Below are 18723 nucleotides of genomic sequence, written 5' to 3'. Positions count from 1 at the left end.
ATAAGGGTCGTGACTTCATGAATTAAGCTACTGGTTATTATGCATGCTGATAAAATAAATGCTAAGAAAAGAAACAACTTTTCTTGATAAAGCCTCAGCATCTTGTTTTTGAAATTCATAAAAATGTCACCTCATCACAGACCATCAAATGATATACCCAATATCAAGGATTCAAATTGATACAAAGAACCATGGAAAAAGCCATTTTAATCCTACAACGGGTCGATTTCTGTTTTCAAAATACAAGACAATCAAAGGACTGTGTATTTCGAATAACGTGTGTTGGGTCTTTGATCAAAAAGCTTTATTTTCAAAAGATTTCCAAAAAAGGACATCTCTGATTTCATTTCAACAAACTAGACTTTGAATAGACATGATCTTTGAAATATGAGAGTTGATTCCAGAACAAGGAAGATTATCAAACACAGAAGAACATTGATTGAGTATGCAAAATCGTTGATAGAAATGACATTGAAGTCCTCGACACTCCTTGAAAAGTTGAGCAGCTGGGGGCAATATAGTGGACCTTAAGAAGGAAAACAAACAGTATCCAGATCAACTGGGGGCAAAGAAAGAATCACATGATGAGTCATCAAAGTCCATCAAAGTCATTCCTGACATTCACAAAAGCCATTTGGTTGTAAACAGAAGAATGAGCATGTTCAGATCAACTAGGGGCAATGTTGTTCAAAGACAATCCATGATTTAGTGAACTTCAGCAGCAATTGATGAGCAACACTGCACTTGAAGGATATTTTCATATCTTCATCTTGGGTAACCCTCTGAAACATGGCTATGACTCCTGACAGATGTTATCGGGTGAGTGCATTTGAATGAACATCGAACATATGCACACCACCAAGACTGACTGTGGAACAATGCTGCACTTGAAGGACAATCTCATATTGTCATCCTTTGAAACATGGTTATCGACAGACGTTACCACGCAACTGCATTGAATGAATGTCAGAAAGGCACCCACCCCGAAGACTGACTGTGTGGGACAATTTGTTTTAAGCCAGATGAGCACTTCATCGCATGAGTATGGGTGATAGAAGTAGCATCATTGATGAGGCCGAGGCATTTCTTTTCACAATCTGATTAGAAGAGTTGAAAGGAGTCCATGAGAAGAGCACTGAGCATACAACCATGAGCCTTTGTACTGCAAGCTATGAGATGCATGATTGGATGACTGAATGAGTTCCAAGAAGGCTGATGATAACATGTACTTGAAGAGTACTGTTTCAAATAGAGGCAAGTTCATGACTGATTAACAATTTTGATGGGTATTGGCATGATGCACACAATCAATCAGAGGATAATTCTCAGAAGAAGCCAGGAGAAAATCCTTCATGATGAATCAAGCAGTACCACACTTGGGGGCAGGGTCAAGCTTGATGAACGATGAAGCAGTAATTGTCGAAGACAGCCCGGGTTGGGCACTACATTTACAGCTGAGTGGATGGCTTGCACATGAATGAGCCAATGCATCGAAAGAGCAAGGAAAGCTTTGGAATGAAAACAAAGGCACCCTATGACGATGGAGCATCAAAGAGGGGGGGACCTATATTTCAAATCAGGTAAGGATGCATGCATATCATCTAACCTCAAAAAAAAAAAAAAAATTTGCACATATTTTTGAATTGTTACAGGAAAATCCTTAAAGAGGTCCAGCAAGATGGTGGAAAAAGAAAGAAGCATGGTGGTGATGATAATAAAGAATCGGTTTTGATCATGGAATAAAAGGACGATGGGATGAACCCTACCATTAGGAAAATCCCAAAGAAATGAAAAGATCAACCTTGCAATCGGGAAGCCTCGAGTTTTCAACCCTTGCAGTCAGGAAACACCGAGTTTTCAAATCCTATGATCGGGACTTATCAGGAAGCACCAAGTTTTCCAGCCCTTCTTCTGTCATCCCCTCAGGACTTCGCCAGGTAAGTCCTATTTTTCACACTTGTCATATCACATTTTTTCCATCTGGGTAGGTCGCCCATCATAATAAGACCGTTCATCATATTTTTTCCATCCGGGTAGGTCACCCATGACAATGAGACCGCAATTTTCCACATTTTTTCCATCTGGGTAGGTCACCCATTACAATGAGACCGCATTTCATATTCTTTCTATTTGGGTAGGTCGTCCATCACAACGAGACCACTTCATCATATTTTTTCCATCTGGGTAGGTCACCCATTACAATGAGACCACACTTCATATTTTTTCCATTTTTTTGGGTAGGTCGCCCATTACAATGAGACCACACCTTACATTCTTTCTATCTGGGTAGGTCACCCATTACAATGAGACCACACTTCATATTTTTTCCACGTGGGTAGGTCACCCATTACAATGAGACCGCACTTCACAGCATTTTTCTAGGGTTCGTCACCCGTACAATGAGACCAGCATCTTTCTAGGGTTCGTCACCCGTACAATGAGACCAGCATTTTTCTAGGGTTCGTCACCCGTACAATGAGACCAGCATTTTTCTAGGGTTCGTCACCCGTACAATGAGACCAGCACTTGTCTAGGGTTCGTCACCCGTACAATGAGACCAGCAGCACCAGGGTTCGTCACCCGTACAATGAGACCAGCTTTTTTCTAGGGTTCGTCACCCGTACAATGAGACCATTTTTTACACATTCTTTTGTTTTGGTTAAATGAGGTCGCCAGATGGGATCTCATGTAGCTTTGGTTAAAGGGAATCGCCAGACAGGATTTCAGGTTAACCGAGTTACGCAATATTTTCGTTCCAGTTGAATGAGGTCGCCAGATGGGATCTCAGGTAAACCCAATGTGTGGGCAGGTCGCCCGTGAAAATAGACTATTGGGAGAGTGTGGGTCGGTCGCCCGTGAAAATAGACTAGGGTGAGTATGTGTGGGCAAGTCGCCCGTGAAAATAGATCAGTGTGAGTGTGTGGGCAGGTCACCCAAGATAATGAAATCATTTTCCTTTTGTTTTCTTTACAAAGCTTACTATGCAAAATTTTGAGGATTTTCGCTTCGTAAGCATTGTAAAGAGGGGGCATCTGTTGCTACCCAATTTTTGACCCATGTTTTTTATATATTTTCAAAAAATCCAAAAATAGAGAAAAACAAAGAAAATCCAAAAAATATGTTTTTTAATATATTTTCGTCATTTTAGCATTTTCAACGTCGTCTAAAAAGAATTTAATTTTTCAAAAGATTTTCAAACGCGTTCGACTTTTCACGCGTCGTTTTTAAAATCATTGATTTTCCTCATCGAGTCGACGTTGATATTGCTCGTTTTCGAAAAATACAAAAAAAACAAGAAAAATCAACTTTTACAAAAAAAGAAAGTTAAGGGACCAATTTTGAAAACTTGGCAATATTTTTTGCCTATAAATACTGGTTTCCAACACTTACAAGGGGGGTATTTTTGACACATTCAGAAAAAAAAACACAAAAAAACCCTAACCTAAACCCCATTCTTTCTCCCCACTCAAAAAACCAGCCGGCGGCGCCTCCCCTACTGTTTTTTGAATTTTTGTTCACCGGGGTCCTTGGATTTTCCTCTCCCAGAACCAGAGAGCCAAGGACCCCCACCATTTCAGATCCCACATTTCACCCCGCCGTTTCCCCTTTCCTAAAAAAACCTAATCACAGCCCGACCCCCCCCCACGTTGATTTTTCTCTCCCCCACACACAGCCCTCTCCATCTCCGACCCCCTCACTCTTCCAGTCCTGGCCCCATTTTCTTCTCCTTTTCCAGCCAACAAAAAACCGGAGCAGCAGACAGCCGGTTCTCTCCTCTTTCAGCCACAAAATCAGCTCCCTCCTCCACAAATCCTCCCTCTCAGCTGCTCCCTTTGCTCTTCGCAGCTCCCGAACCGGCCTCCATCTTCCCCACGAGTTCGCCTCTCTTCCAGTCGACTCCTTTCTCAGCCATCAACAGCGACAACCACCACCCACCGACACAGAAAACACCCCCACAGCGGCTCATTTCTTCTCCCACCTCCACGGCAGCTCCAGCGGTCGCGGGCCACAACGGACCCCTTCTCCTTTCTCGACCGACCCAGCCAGCAGCAGCGTCTTCTTCCTCACCAAGCACCGGTCGAGCCCCTTCATCAACGCCTGGACCGCAGCGGCGACACCCACAACTCCACCGCCGCCTGAAACAGAGAAGGAGAAGCCAGATCGGACAAGAAGAAACAAAAGAAAAAACCGAAGCAGATTTCAAAAACAAAGAAATCAAAGATTAAAATCGACTGTGTTGTGCGTTTTCTGTTATTGCAGGTAACGACGGTCCTCACCGCCGGCGATGGGAGACTGAAAAGGGGGAGTCGATCCAGCCCCCCCATGCTGCTGGGTTTGTGCGGCGGCGCGTGAACCCACGCGCCGCCAGTGGCGGAGGCGCGTGGGAAAACGCGCCGCTACTGTTGCTGCGGGTCCAGAAGTCCTCCCTTGCAAATTCTAGATTTTTAGGGACCATTTTTTGTAAATTTTAAATTAATTAATGTAATTTTTATTTATTTGTTTTGAGTTTGTATTTGTATTTGTATTTGTATTGTGGAGGAAAGAGAAAAGAAAAAGAAAAAGAAAAGAAAAGAAAAGAAGCAAAAATAGTGAAATGTGAATGTGTGTGTTTGTATTTTTTATTTATGTTATTGAATTATAAAAATAAAAAAAAGATAAAAAGATTTAATTTATAATTTAAATATGGTTAAATATCTCAAGGACAAATAAAATCAAGTTGTATTTTCCATGAAAATATGAGGACAAGTTTCTACATATATTCGGGGATTTAATAACTGATTTATTCAAGCCTAAGAATTTAATTAATATTTTAAATTTTCAAATCACATCAGAACACGAAGCAGCTTACCTCAGGTAGGGTGTGTTAGGGGTGCTAATACCTTCCCTAACCACAACCAGTCCCTTACCCATGATCTCTGACAAGACCAGTACATCAGGTTTCCTAGTAGCCCTCAATAAATTACTAGGTGGCGACTCCCACGAACGAATTCAAAGCAAACGCAACAACGAGAAAAATCGCCAGCCGATTGTCGCGCGCTGATTATTTTTTTGGGGTGCGACATTTTTTATATCAATACTTTGAATTATAATAATAATAATAATATTTATAACACAAATAATAATGTTTTTGATATGAACAGTATGAATTATAAGAGACAAAATAATATTTATAACACACATGTGGTTGCGCGTGAACACGTCCAAACCTGAGCGCCAAGTGGCAATGGGGTTGTTATAGCCAATCGGGTCGTTTGCCAAGACCCGAGCGCCAGGTGGCACTTTGGTCTGCTCTTCACATTGGAGTCGTCCAAGCGCGAGGTGGCGCTCTAGTGTGCCCAAGTACCACGTGGCATATGGGTCATGACAAAGGGCTCAATTGTATAGGGTCCGACGTCATATACCTAGCTCAATGGGTCTGGTGTGACCCAATTTTATTGAGTTAATGAAGGATTTTAAATATTACTATTAAAAATAGTATTATTTGTGTTATAAATATTTCAATTTATACTATAGTTAAAAGTATTACTATAAAAAATAGTATTATTTATGCTTTGAATATTATTATTTTATTTATAGTTAATAGTATGGATACTAAAAATATTATTAGTTGTGTTATGAATAATACTATTTTTATTATAAGCAATAATATTATAATAATAATGGGAAGCTCCACGTGGTGGTTGGGTTGCCATAGCCAGTCAGGCTTTTTACGAAGACCTAGGCGCCAGGTGGCTTGTGATTTGCCCCTTGCATTGGAGCCACCTAAATTCCAGGTGGTGCTCGGGTCTTTTCCAGGCCCCACGTTGTGTTGGGGCTTCCATAGCCAATCCGGCCTTTTTCCAAGACCCCAGCGCCAGATGGCGTGTGATTTGCCCTTTGCATTGGAGTTGTCTAAGTGCCAGGTGGCGCTTAGGTTTTTCCAGGCCCCACGTGGTGCTAGGGCTTCCATACCCAATCCGTCTTTTCCCAAGACCCCAGAACCAGATGGTGCTCGGGTCTGCCACACGCAAGGGTAGGGCCGCTCATTAGACATGTGGCGCTTGGTTTGCCCCGTGTCTGGCAGCCTCAGCCCCAGTTGTCCTTGCGTGGGCAGCGCCAGGTGCCTGCTTCCCATGACCTGCAACCCCATCAAAATTTGTGTCAGCAATTTTCTCCCTCAGCATCCCTTCAATGTCGAATGCACCCCAGCAAAAAGACAACCCCATCCTTCCCCCACTACCCTCTCAACTTTTTGTGGCAAGGGTTGAGCTGCCATTACATTGCTCTGATCCACAGTGCTTTGTGTCTAGGTAAACAATAACAGAAGCACTAAGCCCTTTTAGTATATTATTAATGTGGATATCCGAGATTATTCAAGAATTACGATGTCCAAGTTAATTTAAAAAATAAAATAAAATTGGAATCAAAGTTAAGGACCAAAACCTTGTTTGTTTTTGTGTTTCAAATGCGCTTTTAAAAAAAAATTAAAATTTTTATTTTTTTGTTTGCTTCAAATTAATATATTTTTTAGTGTTTTCAGATCATTTTGATGCGCTGATATCAAAAATAATTTTTTAAAAATAAAAAAAATATTATTTTAATGCATTTCAAAGTAAAAAACATTTTGAAAAGTAACAACAACCACCCTCTCAAACACAAAGTCAAGTCAATACTTGCAATGGATAAAAACTAGATGTCATGCCCATGCGATGCCACGGGCTTGTGTGTTGTTGTGGGTTTGTGAAAAAAATCATATGGAGAAAAACTGTTGCAATCCAAAATATTTTTAAGGAAAAAAACTATAAAGCTAAGTTCTCAACCAGCTCAATATTAAAAAAATAAAACTGACAAAGATAATTCTAAAAAACAAATCAGAAAAAAATGAAAGGGAAAAAACACCAAGTAAGGAAACACAACTCTCAACCAACTCAATATTAAAAATAATAAAATCGATAAAGATAATTTAAAAAAAAAATCATGTGGGGGAACATTATAGTAATCCATAATGTTTTTAAAGAAAAAAAAAAACTAAGAAGCTAAATTCTCAATCAACTCAATATGAGAAAAATAAAATAGACAAAGAAAATTCTAGAAAAAAAATCATAAAAAAAGGAAAAAAAACCATTTGGGGAAACATTGTAGTAATTCACAATGTTTTAAAGGAAAAAACTACAAAGCTAAATTCTCAACCAACTCAATATTTAAAAAATAAAATCGACAAAAATAGTTCTCAAACAAGAAGAAGAAGACAATTTTGTAAAAAAAAAAGAAAAAATAAATAAAAAAATGAAAAAAAAACATGTGGGGAAAGTTAAAGCTAAATTTTCAACCATCTCAATATTAAAATCATTAGGAAAATACTGTAGCAATCTATAGTATTTTATGAGGAAATATAGAATTGTAATTCTCAACCAGCTCAATATTAAAAAAATAAGATCAACAAAGATAATTTTGAGAAATATCACAAAAAAAAAAACATAAGGAAAGAAAAGCCATGCAGGGAAACACTGTAACAATCTATAGTGTTTCATGAGAAAATCTATAGTTGTAATTTTCAATCAGCTCAATATTAAAAATAATAAAATCGATAAAGATAATTTTGAAAACAATCATAGCAAAAAAAATCATGTTGGGAAAAATTGAAGCAATTAATGGTGTTTTTTTTAAAAAAAAAAACTATAAAGTTAAATTTCAACCAACTTAGTATTTAAAAAAATAAATTCGATAAAGATAATTTTTTTAAAAAAATCGATTAAAAAAAAAGTGAGGAAACACTATAGCAGGACAAAAATCAACAAAGCTAAAATCTCAATTAATCCACGGTGTTTTAAAGAACAACAAAGCTAAAATCTCAATCAATTCAATATGAAAAAAAAATATCGACAAAGATAATTCTGAAAAAAAAAATCATGTGAAGAAACACTATAGCAATCAACAATGTTTTAAAGAAAAAACTAAAAAGCTAAATTCTTAACTAGCTTAATAGTAAAAAAAAAAAATTTGACATAAACAATTCTGAAAAAAAAAACCAAAAAAATGAAGATAATTTTTGAAAAAAAAACATATGTGAAAGCTAAAGCTCAATTCTTAACTAGTTCAATATTAAAAAAATAAATTCAACAAAGAAAATTAAAAAAAAAACACGTGGAGAAACATTACAGCAAAACAAAAATCATATGGAGAAAACACCGTAGCAATCCACAATGTTAGTTTTGAAAAAAAAACCATGAAGCTAAATTCTCAATTAACTCAATATGAAAAAAAAAAATCGATAAAGGCTAATTTGAAAAAAAAATCATAAAAAGAAAGAAAAAAAACCATATAGAAAAATATTCTAGCAATACACAATATTTTAAAAGAAAAAAATTATATAGCTAAATTCTTAATCAATTTAATATTTAAAAAAATTGGTAAAGATAATTAAAAAAAAAAGAATAGGAAGTCAATTTTGGGGGAAAAAAAAACCAATAATAATAATAATACAAAAAAAAAAAAAAACAGGTGGGGAAAAACGCGTTTTAGAGTTATTGATAGTTGATAATAAAGTTTCTCGCATCCAAAACTTTCAAACTGGAACTTATTGCCCAAGCCAAAAGTCGCTATAAGAAGACTTGGCACAGCTGGAGACCTTGCATTCTGATCTCATTGGAACGATGACAGATGTGAAGCTGCATGGTTTCTGGGCTAGCCCTTTTTGTTACAGAGTTATATGGGCTCTGAAACTAAAGGGCGTGGAGTTTGAGCATATTGAAGAAGACCTCACCAATAAAAGTGAACTGCTATTGAAGTATAACCCAGTTTACAAGAAAATCCCTGTACTCGTCCATGGTGGCAAGCCGATTGCGGAGTCTCTTGTTATCCTTGAATACATCGAGGAAACATGGCCGGAGAATCCATTGCTACCGACTGATCCTTACGAGAGAGCCATGGCTCGGTTTTGGATTCAATATGGAGTTACCAAGGTAACGAGATCCATATCTCCTTGTATGTATTCTGTAACTGTTCATGAGGCCCACAATGTTTAATTTGATCTGGTAGCAGTCCTGGAAAAAGACAATGGATTCCAAAAAACATTTTCTTCTTGTTCTTAAAGTGGAATAATAATTAAAAATTTCTCATAACTTGCCTTCTTTTATTTGTACTCTCCTCAAGCTAAACAACTTCAAATATCTATTCATTTATCTCTGTTCTGTGACATGTAAATTGAATTCTTTCATTATTTAGGGTGCTGCCTTGGTTGCCCTTTACCGAGCTAGTGGAGAGGAGCTAGAGAAGGCAGTGAAAGAAGTGGTAGAAGTGTTGAGAGTCTTAGAAGAGCAAGGTCTCGGGGACAAGAAGTTTTTTGGCGGTGACAGCATAAATCTAGTTGACATCTCATATGGACTCTTCACTTGTTGGTTTGCAGCCATGGAAGAAGCAATGGGTGTGAAAGTTTTGGAACCAAGCACACTGCCTCGATTGCATGCTTGGGCCCAGAATTTCCTTGAAGTTCCTCTGATTAAAGAAAACATTCCTGATAATGATAAGTTGCTACTCTTTATGAAAGGTTTCAGGGAGAAATTGGTGAACGAGTAGCCTATATTATGCTTTTGGATGCGAAATAATCCATGTATGCCTCACCTTTTCGTTTCCATGGATGTTTTTTCTCTTGTAGTTGAGCTTGTTTTTCTACTGTAACACTCCATAATGGTTGTCGGTTGATGCTGCTATTTTATTAAATTCCGGATTGGTGTATAAACACTGTTGTATTTCTTTTATATTCCTTTCCATTTACTTTTTTTTTCCTTAATCAATTTTATTACAACAGCTCGGCAAGTCAACCTAATGATTCATCATTGATCATGAACTAACCAAATCAGCAGAAACCAATTTTTTTTTAAAGCCCAGAATTCGTTTAAGTATTTATTTAAAAAAAATAATAAGAGCTTGTTTGATTATAGTAATAATTAATTTTTAAGATACACTTTTATATTTTTTAAAATTTATTTTTGAAATTAAAAATAATCAGAAAATATCAAAAATTATTAATTTTAAATAAAAAATGAAAAAATTTATTTTTTTAAAAATATTTTTAAGTCCGGTTTTATAGTAATATTACATGTAATGTAAAATGATGCATGCCCTTATCTCCTTGCCGAATGGCCTATTCTCCCCGGTTGGAATAGGCGAGTAAATTCCTTCTCTTAGAACAGTACTTGAGAGTTTTCTAACTCATACGGCTCGACAGTCAATTCTTTGATGTCCATACTCTTTTACTTGTTGTCAGTAAATTTGACCCAGAAACGAGCCAGAGTTCTCTCGTAAGGGTCATTAGGCAGCAAGGGATTTTGGGGCCATATATCATCGATGTATTCGACAATAATCATGGACTCGCAAACTGGTTTTTCGCCATGGAGAAGCACTGGGATTATTCTTCAGAAGCAGAGGACTTTTTGTTGGTAACATCTTCTTCTATGAACTCATATGGAATGCCCTTCATTTTTAGAGCCCATATCACTCGGAAAACAAATGGGCTGGAGAATGCTCAAAGCAGCTTCACTACCTCCGCCATGACCAAGGGATTTGCATGGTGATTGTTCTTTACCTGCCATAGTCATTTACTACTTACATCCCCCGCGCGATGCCGCGAACCGATTAATTTTTGCATTTAAAAAATAATTAAGATCAAAAAGTGTTTGGTTTTTTTGCAAAGTTATACCCAAGAATTTTAGGTTTGGTTGTAACGCCTGATCCAAGAGTAATATTTATAATATTAATAATAACATTAAACTTGGGTTAACCTTTAGCATAAAAGTGTCTGGACTGCAATACCAGACCCAATAGCATTGGACGTGGGTCTGACTGCAAGGTCGTGTCATAAAAGTGTGATAATTAAATAAATTAATTAAAAAGAAAAAAACAAAGAAAAAAAACCAACAAGAAGAAAAAAACTAATGAAGAAAAAGAAAAAAAATGAATTGATTGGGTTAACTCTTCAAACCAGGTTAACCCGTCATACCTTGAATTCGCATCGTGAAAGTTTGATAATTAAAAAGGAAAAAACAAATTAATGGGTTAACCCATAATTAACTAGGCTAACTCGTCAAACCATGTTAACCTGTCAAACCCGAAATCTGTGTCATGAAAGTTTGATAATTAAATAAAAAAAAATTAACATCAACAATTTAAATTAAACAAAAAAAATTAATTTAAAAGAAAAAAAAAAGCAAAAAAAAAAATTCCAGGTTAACTCGTCAAACCAAGTTAACCAGTTAAACCCCGGATCCGTGTTATGAATGTCTGGTAACTAAATAAAAAAAAAATTGAACATTAACAAACTGAACTGAACAAAAAAAATTAATTAAAAAGAAAAAAAATCCAGGTTAATTCGTCAAACCATGTTAACCCATTAAACCCAGGATCCGTGTCATGAAAGTCTGATAACTAAATAAAAATTTTTAACATTAACAAACTAAATTAAACAAAAAAATTTATGAAAATAAAAATAAATAAAAAAATTGACGGGTCAACCCGGAATTAACTGGGTTCACCCGTAAAACCAGGGTAATCCGTGAAACTCGGGATATGTGTCATGAAAGTCTAATAACTAAATAGAAAGAAATTTAACATTAACAAACTAAACTAAACGAAAAAAATTAATTAAAAAGAATAAAAAGCAAAAATAAATATTCTATTTTAACTTGTCAAACCAGGTTAACCCGTTAAATCCGGTAAACATGTCATGAAAGTCTGACAACTAAATAAAAAATTTAAAATCAATAAACTAAATTAAACAAAAAAAAATTTGTTAAAAAAAAAAACAAAGGAAGAAGCAAAAAAAATCCCAAAAGCCAAAAAAAAAAGCTAAAAAAACTAAGATAAAAAAAAAAAAAAAAAAAAACACGCCTAAGGAATCAATGTTTTATTGTAGTCTGCACTGTGCAGTCCACAGTAAAACACTGATTCCTTTTAGTTATTTATAATAATAATAATAGTACTGATTTTTAATGAAAGAGTCTTGCTTGCAGAGGTGGAACTAAGGGGTGGCAAGCAAGGCTCGGGCCCCTGCAAACACCCCTCAAAATATTTTAGAATTTGTTTTTGTTTAGGATAATATTTTAGAATTTATTTTTATTTAGGATTTAAATTTAACAAGGAGTTTTCTAGTAATAAATTATTATTTCATTAGTTATCTTAAATTTAAAATTATCTCTTCGTATAAGTTGGAAAAAAAACAGATAAATAAAATTTTCAATTTAATTACCTTTCTTTATTATTTTTCTATTTTCATTCTCCAAGAGTCCTAACCAAAAAAATATAATAATACAAAGCAATGCGGAAAAGTTAAAGCAAAGTTATCAATTAATTCATTGTTTATCGAAACAATGTAATTAGTGACCCAAATTTAAAATCTTTTGTTTTTTTTATGTTTGTTAAGAATTTGCTGAGGTGTGCGCCTGCGCGTGCGCTATTTTTTTTTTTTTTTCTAGATCTACTAGTCTTCCTATTTTTTTTTATTTCTTGCTATAGTGAATGCTGTTTTTTCTAATGAATTGGATATATTTTATGGGTTTATTTTGATTATACATAGATTTTTTTATGTTTTGTTTTTAGCAAAGTTGTCAAAATTATTAATTTTTTTTCCTCACATGTACCTTACTATCACTAGGTCCAATATAAATTAGACACAATCTTTCTAGTCAAATTAAGTTTTTTGAAAAGCACATGCCCATCTTTAATTCAATTTAAGTTTTATTCTTTAGAAACCAATAATTTCATTTTTTTATGTTAGATTTGTTTTTATAAATCATTTTTTTTTAATATATTAATTTTGCTTTTATAAATCAGTGTGGTTTACATGTAAAAAATTATATCTTATTACATCAGTTTTGACCATTCCTATCAAATAATCTCAGCTCCGCCCCTCTTGCTTAGGTAATGGGAAATACACATTTGCAATTGAGGGCAGATGGGAATGCATTTCAAACGGTATTTTTTAAAAAATTAATTTTTTATATTTTTATATTATTTTGATGATTCAAAGTCAAATATATTTTTTTCAAAATTAAAAAAATATTATTTTAATCCAACAGAAACAGACTTCCGACCATCAATATTCTTTAGCCTTTGCTTTTGTGTGATGGGTCAGCAAATTCAAAATAATTTAGTTAATGAAAGGGATATAACTCAAAAAGGAGTTTTTCTTCCTCCATTATTGATATATTTGCTTACATAATCATATTCACTTCAATTCTCTGTCGAAGTAAGACTTGACTGTGGAGATTAGAAATGCAATAATTAATGCGATGCATGTTCTTTCTTTTTCTGTACAAGTTTCTCAGCAATTTCTCACGGTTTGCGATTTACTTCATGTTTTTCTGGGTTAAATAAGCATTATTAATGTTAATAATGTTGACCATACATATCATCTCCTGGACGTTGCTGTTTTGATAGACGCCATGCATGACGGTATCGATGCTAATCTTCTTTGCCACGCCTCTTGACAGCCAAGAAAGGTCACCGGAAGAACCAGAAGGGCATTTTTTTTATTTTTTTTATTTTTTATTTTATTTTGGACAGGAAGGGGTCTGCTGTGAATGGGACACCCAGAATAGAATAACAGTGCTCATGAATTTGTATGTGAATTTCGTATAAACATTTAGCCAAATTAAGTACCATAATAAGGGTTCATCTGGTTTACATCAACATTCACTGACAGTAATCCTGACTCCTGAGATTAGAGCTATTTCCAAATTCACTCAAGGTTCAATCAATCTGTTTTACAGGGGAGGAGTGTATAATTTAACAAAAACAATGAACGTCCATATTATGTGGTAACGATGGTTGTTTAAAGATATTTTTGCTTGGATGAAACCAATAAATAAAAATTTTACCTTGAAAAAACTATCAAACAACAATATAATTTATTTTAAGTATGATATATTGTGGTGATGTATCTTCTTTTTACACAATAAATCTTTTTACTCAAACTCTCGTGCATCAATAAATTTTAAAAATATTCATAATTGTGGCTCACGACTTCTAAACTTTACAATTATAATTTTATGGTTATATCTAAAATCATTTCCTTTCAACACATCTTATAATATTAAAATAATTGACTAATAAACTCTGTTAATTTAATAATATTATTAAAAAATAAGATATTGATGACAAATAAAACAAAAAAAATAACGATTTAATGCAAAAGATAAACACTTACTAATATTATAAAAATATATCTTCACAATTTTCAAAAAACAACTTGATGATTTTATTTGTTAACAAAATAAAAATTAGATGAGAATATGATAATTTTATAGAAAGAAAAAAAATATGAATATAAAAAATAAGATAAAAAGTTAATTATTTCTAACTTTTTAAACCATGATCCGGGTTATAAAACCGAAAACATTATACTTGAAAAAATCATGAGAGTTAAAATCATTAAAAAAAAACAACATAAAAATCAAAAATAAAAACAATGAGTGTTAAAATTGCAATAAAAATAAATCAAAAGGCAACAACGAATTTTAGTTTTGAGAGCTAAATTAAAGAGAATAAAAACATTAATAAAAGATAAAAGATAAAAAAAAAAAACAAAAAAAAAACAATACATTATAAACTTGAATTGAATAATGAAACTTTCATAAAAAATTCAAAGAAAAAAATTAAAAATCATAAGAATAAATATCAAATCTTTAACATCAAAACATAAATAAAATTGAATATACAAAGTTCTTCAATGTGTTTTTTTATACTAAAAAAACTCTTAGATATAAATCAAATAATTTATGCACGCATCTAATTAAACAATCCAGTAACTATTTGTGTAAAGTAATGGGAAAAAAATCATCAACAATGGATAAAAATGAATTTGAGAAAACTAAGCTAAAAATAAAAATCAAGATATCTAAAATTACAATTAAAGTAATTTACCTAATTATATCTAATGAATTCATTTATCAAAATAAATTTGTAAAAGAAAAACACATAAAATTTATAATAGAAATTGATACACACATAAAAATTTACTAAACAATAATTAAAAAAACAATGCAAAGTTACACATATAAAAAACTATTAAAAAAATCATATTAAAAAAAAACTTAATCTATATCAAATTAAGAAAAAATCACAAATAAATCATACTCGCCTCTCTAAAAATCAAACACACCCAATATCATTTTAAAATAATCATAATTTTTTTAAAACATAAAACCAAAATTTATTTGAAAAAATATACACGAATAATGTATTATTTAAAAAAAAACTAATTTTTTTTTAAAAAAAAGATTGTGAAACCCAATAAACCTTATTAAACCATAATTAGGTTCTTTGTTTTTTCATCCAAAATCTCATTTTGAATCTATTTTGACTTAAAACATATTGAAAACACTCTAAAAACCTTATTAAACCAATTCATAATCTCCAGAAACCCAATAAACCACCACAAACCCAAAAACACTAGAAAATAAAATTCTTCATGGGCTTAAATTTGTTGTTTGAGGTGTTTTCAAGGCAACACAAACACCTAAACATAACCCCCTGATTATATCAAAATATTTTAATATAAAAATTAATTGTTTTTGTTGTCAGAATCTTTCTCAGTGACAACTTTCTTTGTCTAAGTTGGAATTCAATTACTCTTTTTCTCTATTCTTAATAGAAAACAACTAGAAAAAAAAAGTTAGGTATCAAAATATATTATCTTTTAATCTAAAAGATTAATCACCTAATATCTAAAAAAACATGGAAGAATTAAAATATTAAGTCATCAATCATTTATAAAAAAATGTTTCTTGCATCCAAAACTTATTGCCCAAGCCAAGAGTCGCTATAAGATGACTCGGCACAGCAGTAGACGTTGCATACTGATCTCATTGCAACGATGGCAGATGTGAAGCTGCATGGTTTCTGGGCTAGCCCTTTTAGTTACAGAGTTATATGGGCTCTGAAACTAAAGGGCGTGGAGTTTGAGTATATTGAAGAAGACCTCGCCAATAAAAGTGAACTGCTGTTGAAGTATAACCCAGTTTACAAGCAAATCCCTGTACTCGTTCATGGTGGCAAGCCGATTGCGGAGTCTCTTGTTATCCTTGAATACATCGAGGAAACATGGCCGGAGAATCCACTGCTACCGACAGATCCTTACGAGAGAGCCATGGCTCGGTTTTGGATTCAATATGGAGTTACCAAGGTAACGAGATCCATCTTCTTGTATATATTTTGTAACTGTACTCATGAGGCCCACAATTTTTAATTTGATCTGGTAGCAGTCCTGGAAAAAAACAATTGATTCCAAAAAACATTTTCTTCTTGTTGTTCTTACAGTGGAATAATAATTAAAAATTTCTCACAACTTGCCTTCTTTTATTTTACTCTCCTCAGGCTAAACACCTTCAAATATCTATTCATTTATCTCTGTTCTGTGACAAGTAAATTGAATTCTTTCATTATTTAGAGTGCTGCCTTAGTTCCCCTTTTCGGAGCTAGTGGAGAGGAGCTAGAGAAGGCAGTGAAAGAAGTGGTGGAAGCGTTGAGAGTCTTAGAAGAGCAAGGTCTCGGGGACAAGAAGTTTTTTGGCGGTGACAGCATAAATCTAGTTGACATCTCATATGGACTCTTCGCTTATTGGCTTGCAGCCATCGAAGATATAGTGGGTGTGAAAGTTCTTGAACCAAGCACACTGCCTCGATTGCATGCTTGGGCCCAGAATTTCATTGAAGTTCCTCTGATTAAAGAAAACATTCCTGACAATGATAAGATGCTCCTCTATATGAAAAGTGTCAGGGAGAAAATGATGAACAAGTAGCCTATATTATGCTTTTGGATGCGAAATATTCCATGTATGTCTCACCTTTTCGTTTCCATGGATGGTTTTTCTCTTGCAGTTGAGCTTGTTTTTCTACTGTAATACTCCATAATGGTTGATGCAGCTACACTGTTGTATTTCTTTTATATTCATCTCCATTTACTATTTTTTTCCTTAATCAATTTTATCAGAACAGCTCGGGAAGTCAACCTAATGATTCATCGATCATGAACTAACCACATCAGCAGAAACCAAGTTTTTTTAAAAGCCCAGAACTCGTTTTAAGTATTTATTAAAAAATAATAATAAGAGCTTGCTTGACATTATAGTAAATATTTAATTTAATAAGAGCTCGCTCAAGGCAGGTGTTTCTCTTAGACCCATCGATGGAGGCCATGATCTCTGGAAGTCTAGATCAATGTGTTATCCATGAATGGACCAAGAGAACGCTGGATGGATTTTTCTCCTAACCAGGGTTATCTGAGCAAGACCTGAGTCAATAAATTTTAATCAGACTGCAAGCTTAGAATATCCAGTTATGTTAGATCATTTTGGTGATCCATAAAACTTGTGATCTTTGTTATTTGATTTTCAATTTCTCCTTGTCTGTTGGAAAGACCAGTGCGTAGAGCTTGGAATTGAGATTTCCAATTTGTGCATCTTAGTTAAGGATTTCCAAGGGCAATCTCAGCTTGAACAGAGGCGGCCATGGATAAGAGGGGGCAGAAAAAAACCTTCGTCAAATCATGCAGCCTAACTTTGACTGTTCCTCTTCTAATTTTCCATTTATTCGGACAGCCAAGAAGAAAAGTCTGCAATAAAAAGAGAAAAGGAAAAGAAAAGTCAGCAATGAATAATATAAAGCCCTCCTTTGCTGAACACGAGTCACAGTTCAGTAATCAGTATGGTAGATGTGAAGTTCTTCGGGTTGAGTCCAAGCCCATTCAGCCAGCGGGTTATCTGGACACCAAAACTAAAGCCGCAGTCAATTTTGTTTTGGCGTAAAAAATATGAAAAAAATAAAATTTATACAGAGTTCTTCAACGTTTTTTTTATACTAAAAAAACTCTGTAAATCAAATAACCTAAGCACACATCTAATTAAACAATCCAGTAACTATTATGTAAAGCAATAAAAAAAAATCATTAACAATTGACAAAAATAAAATTAAAAAAACCAAGATAAAAATAAAAATCAAGATATCCAACATTGCAATAAGAGTAATTTACCTTATTATATCTAATGAATTCCTTTATCAAAATAAATTTGTAAAATAAAAACACATAAATTTTATAATAGAAATTGACACACACATCAATTTTACTGAATAATAATTAAAAAAACAATGCAAGGCTACACATATAAAAAAATCATATTAAAAAATCATATTAAAAAAAAAAACTTAATTTATATAAAATTAAGAAAAAATCATGGATGAATCATACTCATCTCTCTAAAAATTAAACACGCCCAATATCATTTTAAAATAATCACAGTCTTTTTTAAAACATAAACTCAAAATTTATTTGAAAAAATATACACAAATAATTTATTATTTTTTAAAAAATTAAATTTTCTTTTAAAAAAGAATAAGGTCAGGCCTAGTGCATGGCCTAATAAAGCAACGGCCCACACACAGGCTTTTATTTTTAAAAAAGAGTTTAACTAGGCAAACAACGTGTTGTCCGCTCCAATTATATATAATATATATAAAGACGTGCCACCTGTGAAACATATAGTCCGGTCACTATGATTGCTAGAAAAATGAGGTCCTATTTTTTTTTCATCCAAAATCTTCTTTTCAACTTCTTTTGACTCGAAAACATATTGAAAACACTCTAAAAATCTTATTAAACCAATTCATAATCTCCAGAAACCCAGTAAACCACCACAAAACCTAAAAACACAAGAAAATAAAATTCTTCATGAGCTTAAATTTGTTGTTTGAG

The 18723-nt window shown here is 33.5% G+C and overlaps 2 protein-coding genes across 2 annotated transcripts; both read left to right on the top strand.

The window, feature by feature from the left end:
* Positions 1–8546: 8546 nt before the first annotated feature.
* Positions 8547–9737, top strand: LOC118058004 (probable glutathione S-transferase). Its single transcript, XM_035070735.2, has 2 exons — positions 8547–8942; positions 9205–9737. Exons 1-2 carry the CDS (start codon positions 8634–8636, stop codon positions 9553–9555), a joined length of 660 nt encoding a protein of 219 aa, XP_034926626.1. The 5' UTR covers positions 8547–8633; the 3' UTR covers positions 9556–9737.
* Positions 9738–15768: 6031 nt separating this feature from the next.
* Positions 15769–16920, top strand: LOC118057982 (glutathione transferase GST 23-like). Its single transcript, XM_035070715.2, has 2 exons — positions 15769–16159; positions 16424–16920. The coding sequence occupies exons 1-2, from the start codon at positions 15851–15853 to the stop codon at positions 16772–16774; spliced, it is 660 nt and encodes a 219-aa protein (XP_034926606.1). The 5' UTR covers positions 15769–15850; the 3' UTR covers positions 16775–16920.
* Positions 16921–18723: the final 1803 nt, after the last annotated feature.

Source organism: Populus alba, chromosome 8 (genome assembly GCF_005239225.2).
Source record: "Populus alba chromosome 8, ASM523922v2, whole genome shotgun sequence".
In the NCBI taxonomy this organism is placed as follows: Eukaryota; Viridiplantae; Streptophyta; class Magnoliopsida; order Malpighiales; family Salicaceae; genus Populus; species Populus alba.
This window is presented reverse-complemented; position numbering and strand designations above follow the sequence as displayed.

Coding starts and splice junctions, on each gene's coding strand:
- LOC118057982 (XM_035070715.2), top strand. CDS start 15,851: ATGGCAGATGTGAAGCTGCATGGTTTCTGGGCTAGCCCTTTTAGTTAC. Junction 16,160..16,423: donor TTCAATATGGAGTTACCAAG/GTAACGAGATCC, acceptor TTCATTATTTAG/AGTGCTGCCTTAGTTCCCCT.
- LOC118058004 (XM_035070735.2), top strand. CDS start 8,634: ATGACAGATGTGAAGCTGCATGGTTTCTGGGCTAGCCCTTTTTGTTAC. Junction 8,943..9,204: donor TTCAATATGGAGTTACCAAG/GTAACGAGATCC, acceptor TTCATTATTTAG/GGTGCTGCCTTGGTTGCCCT.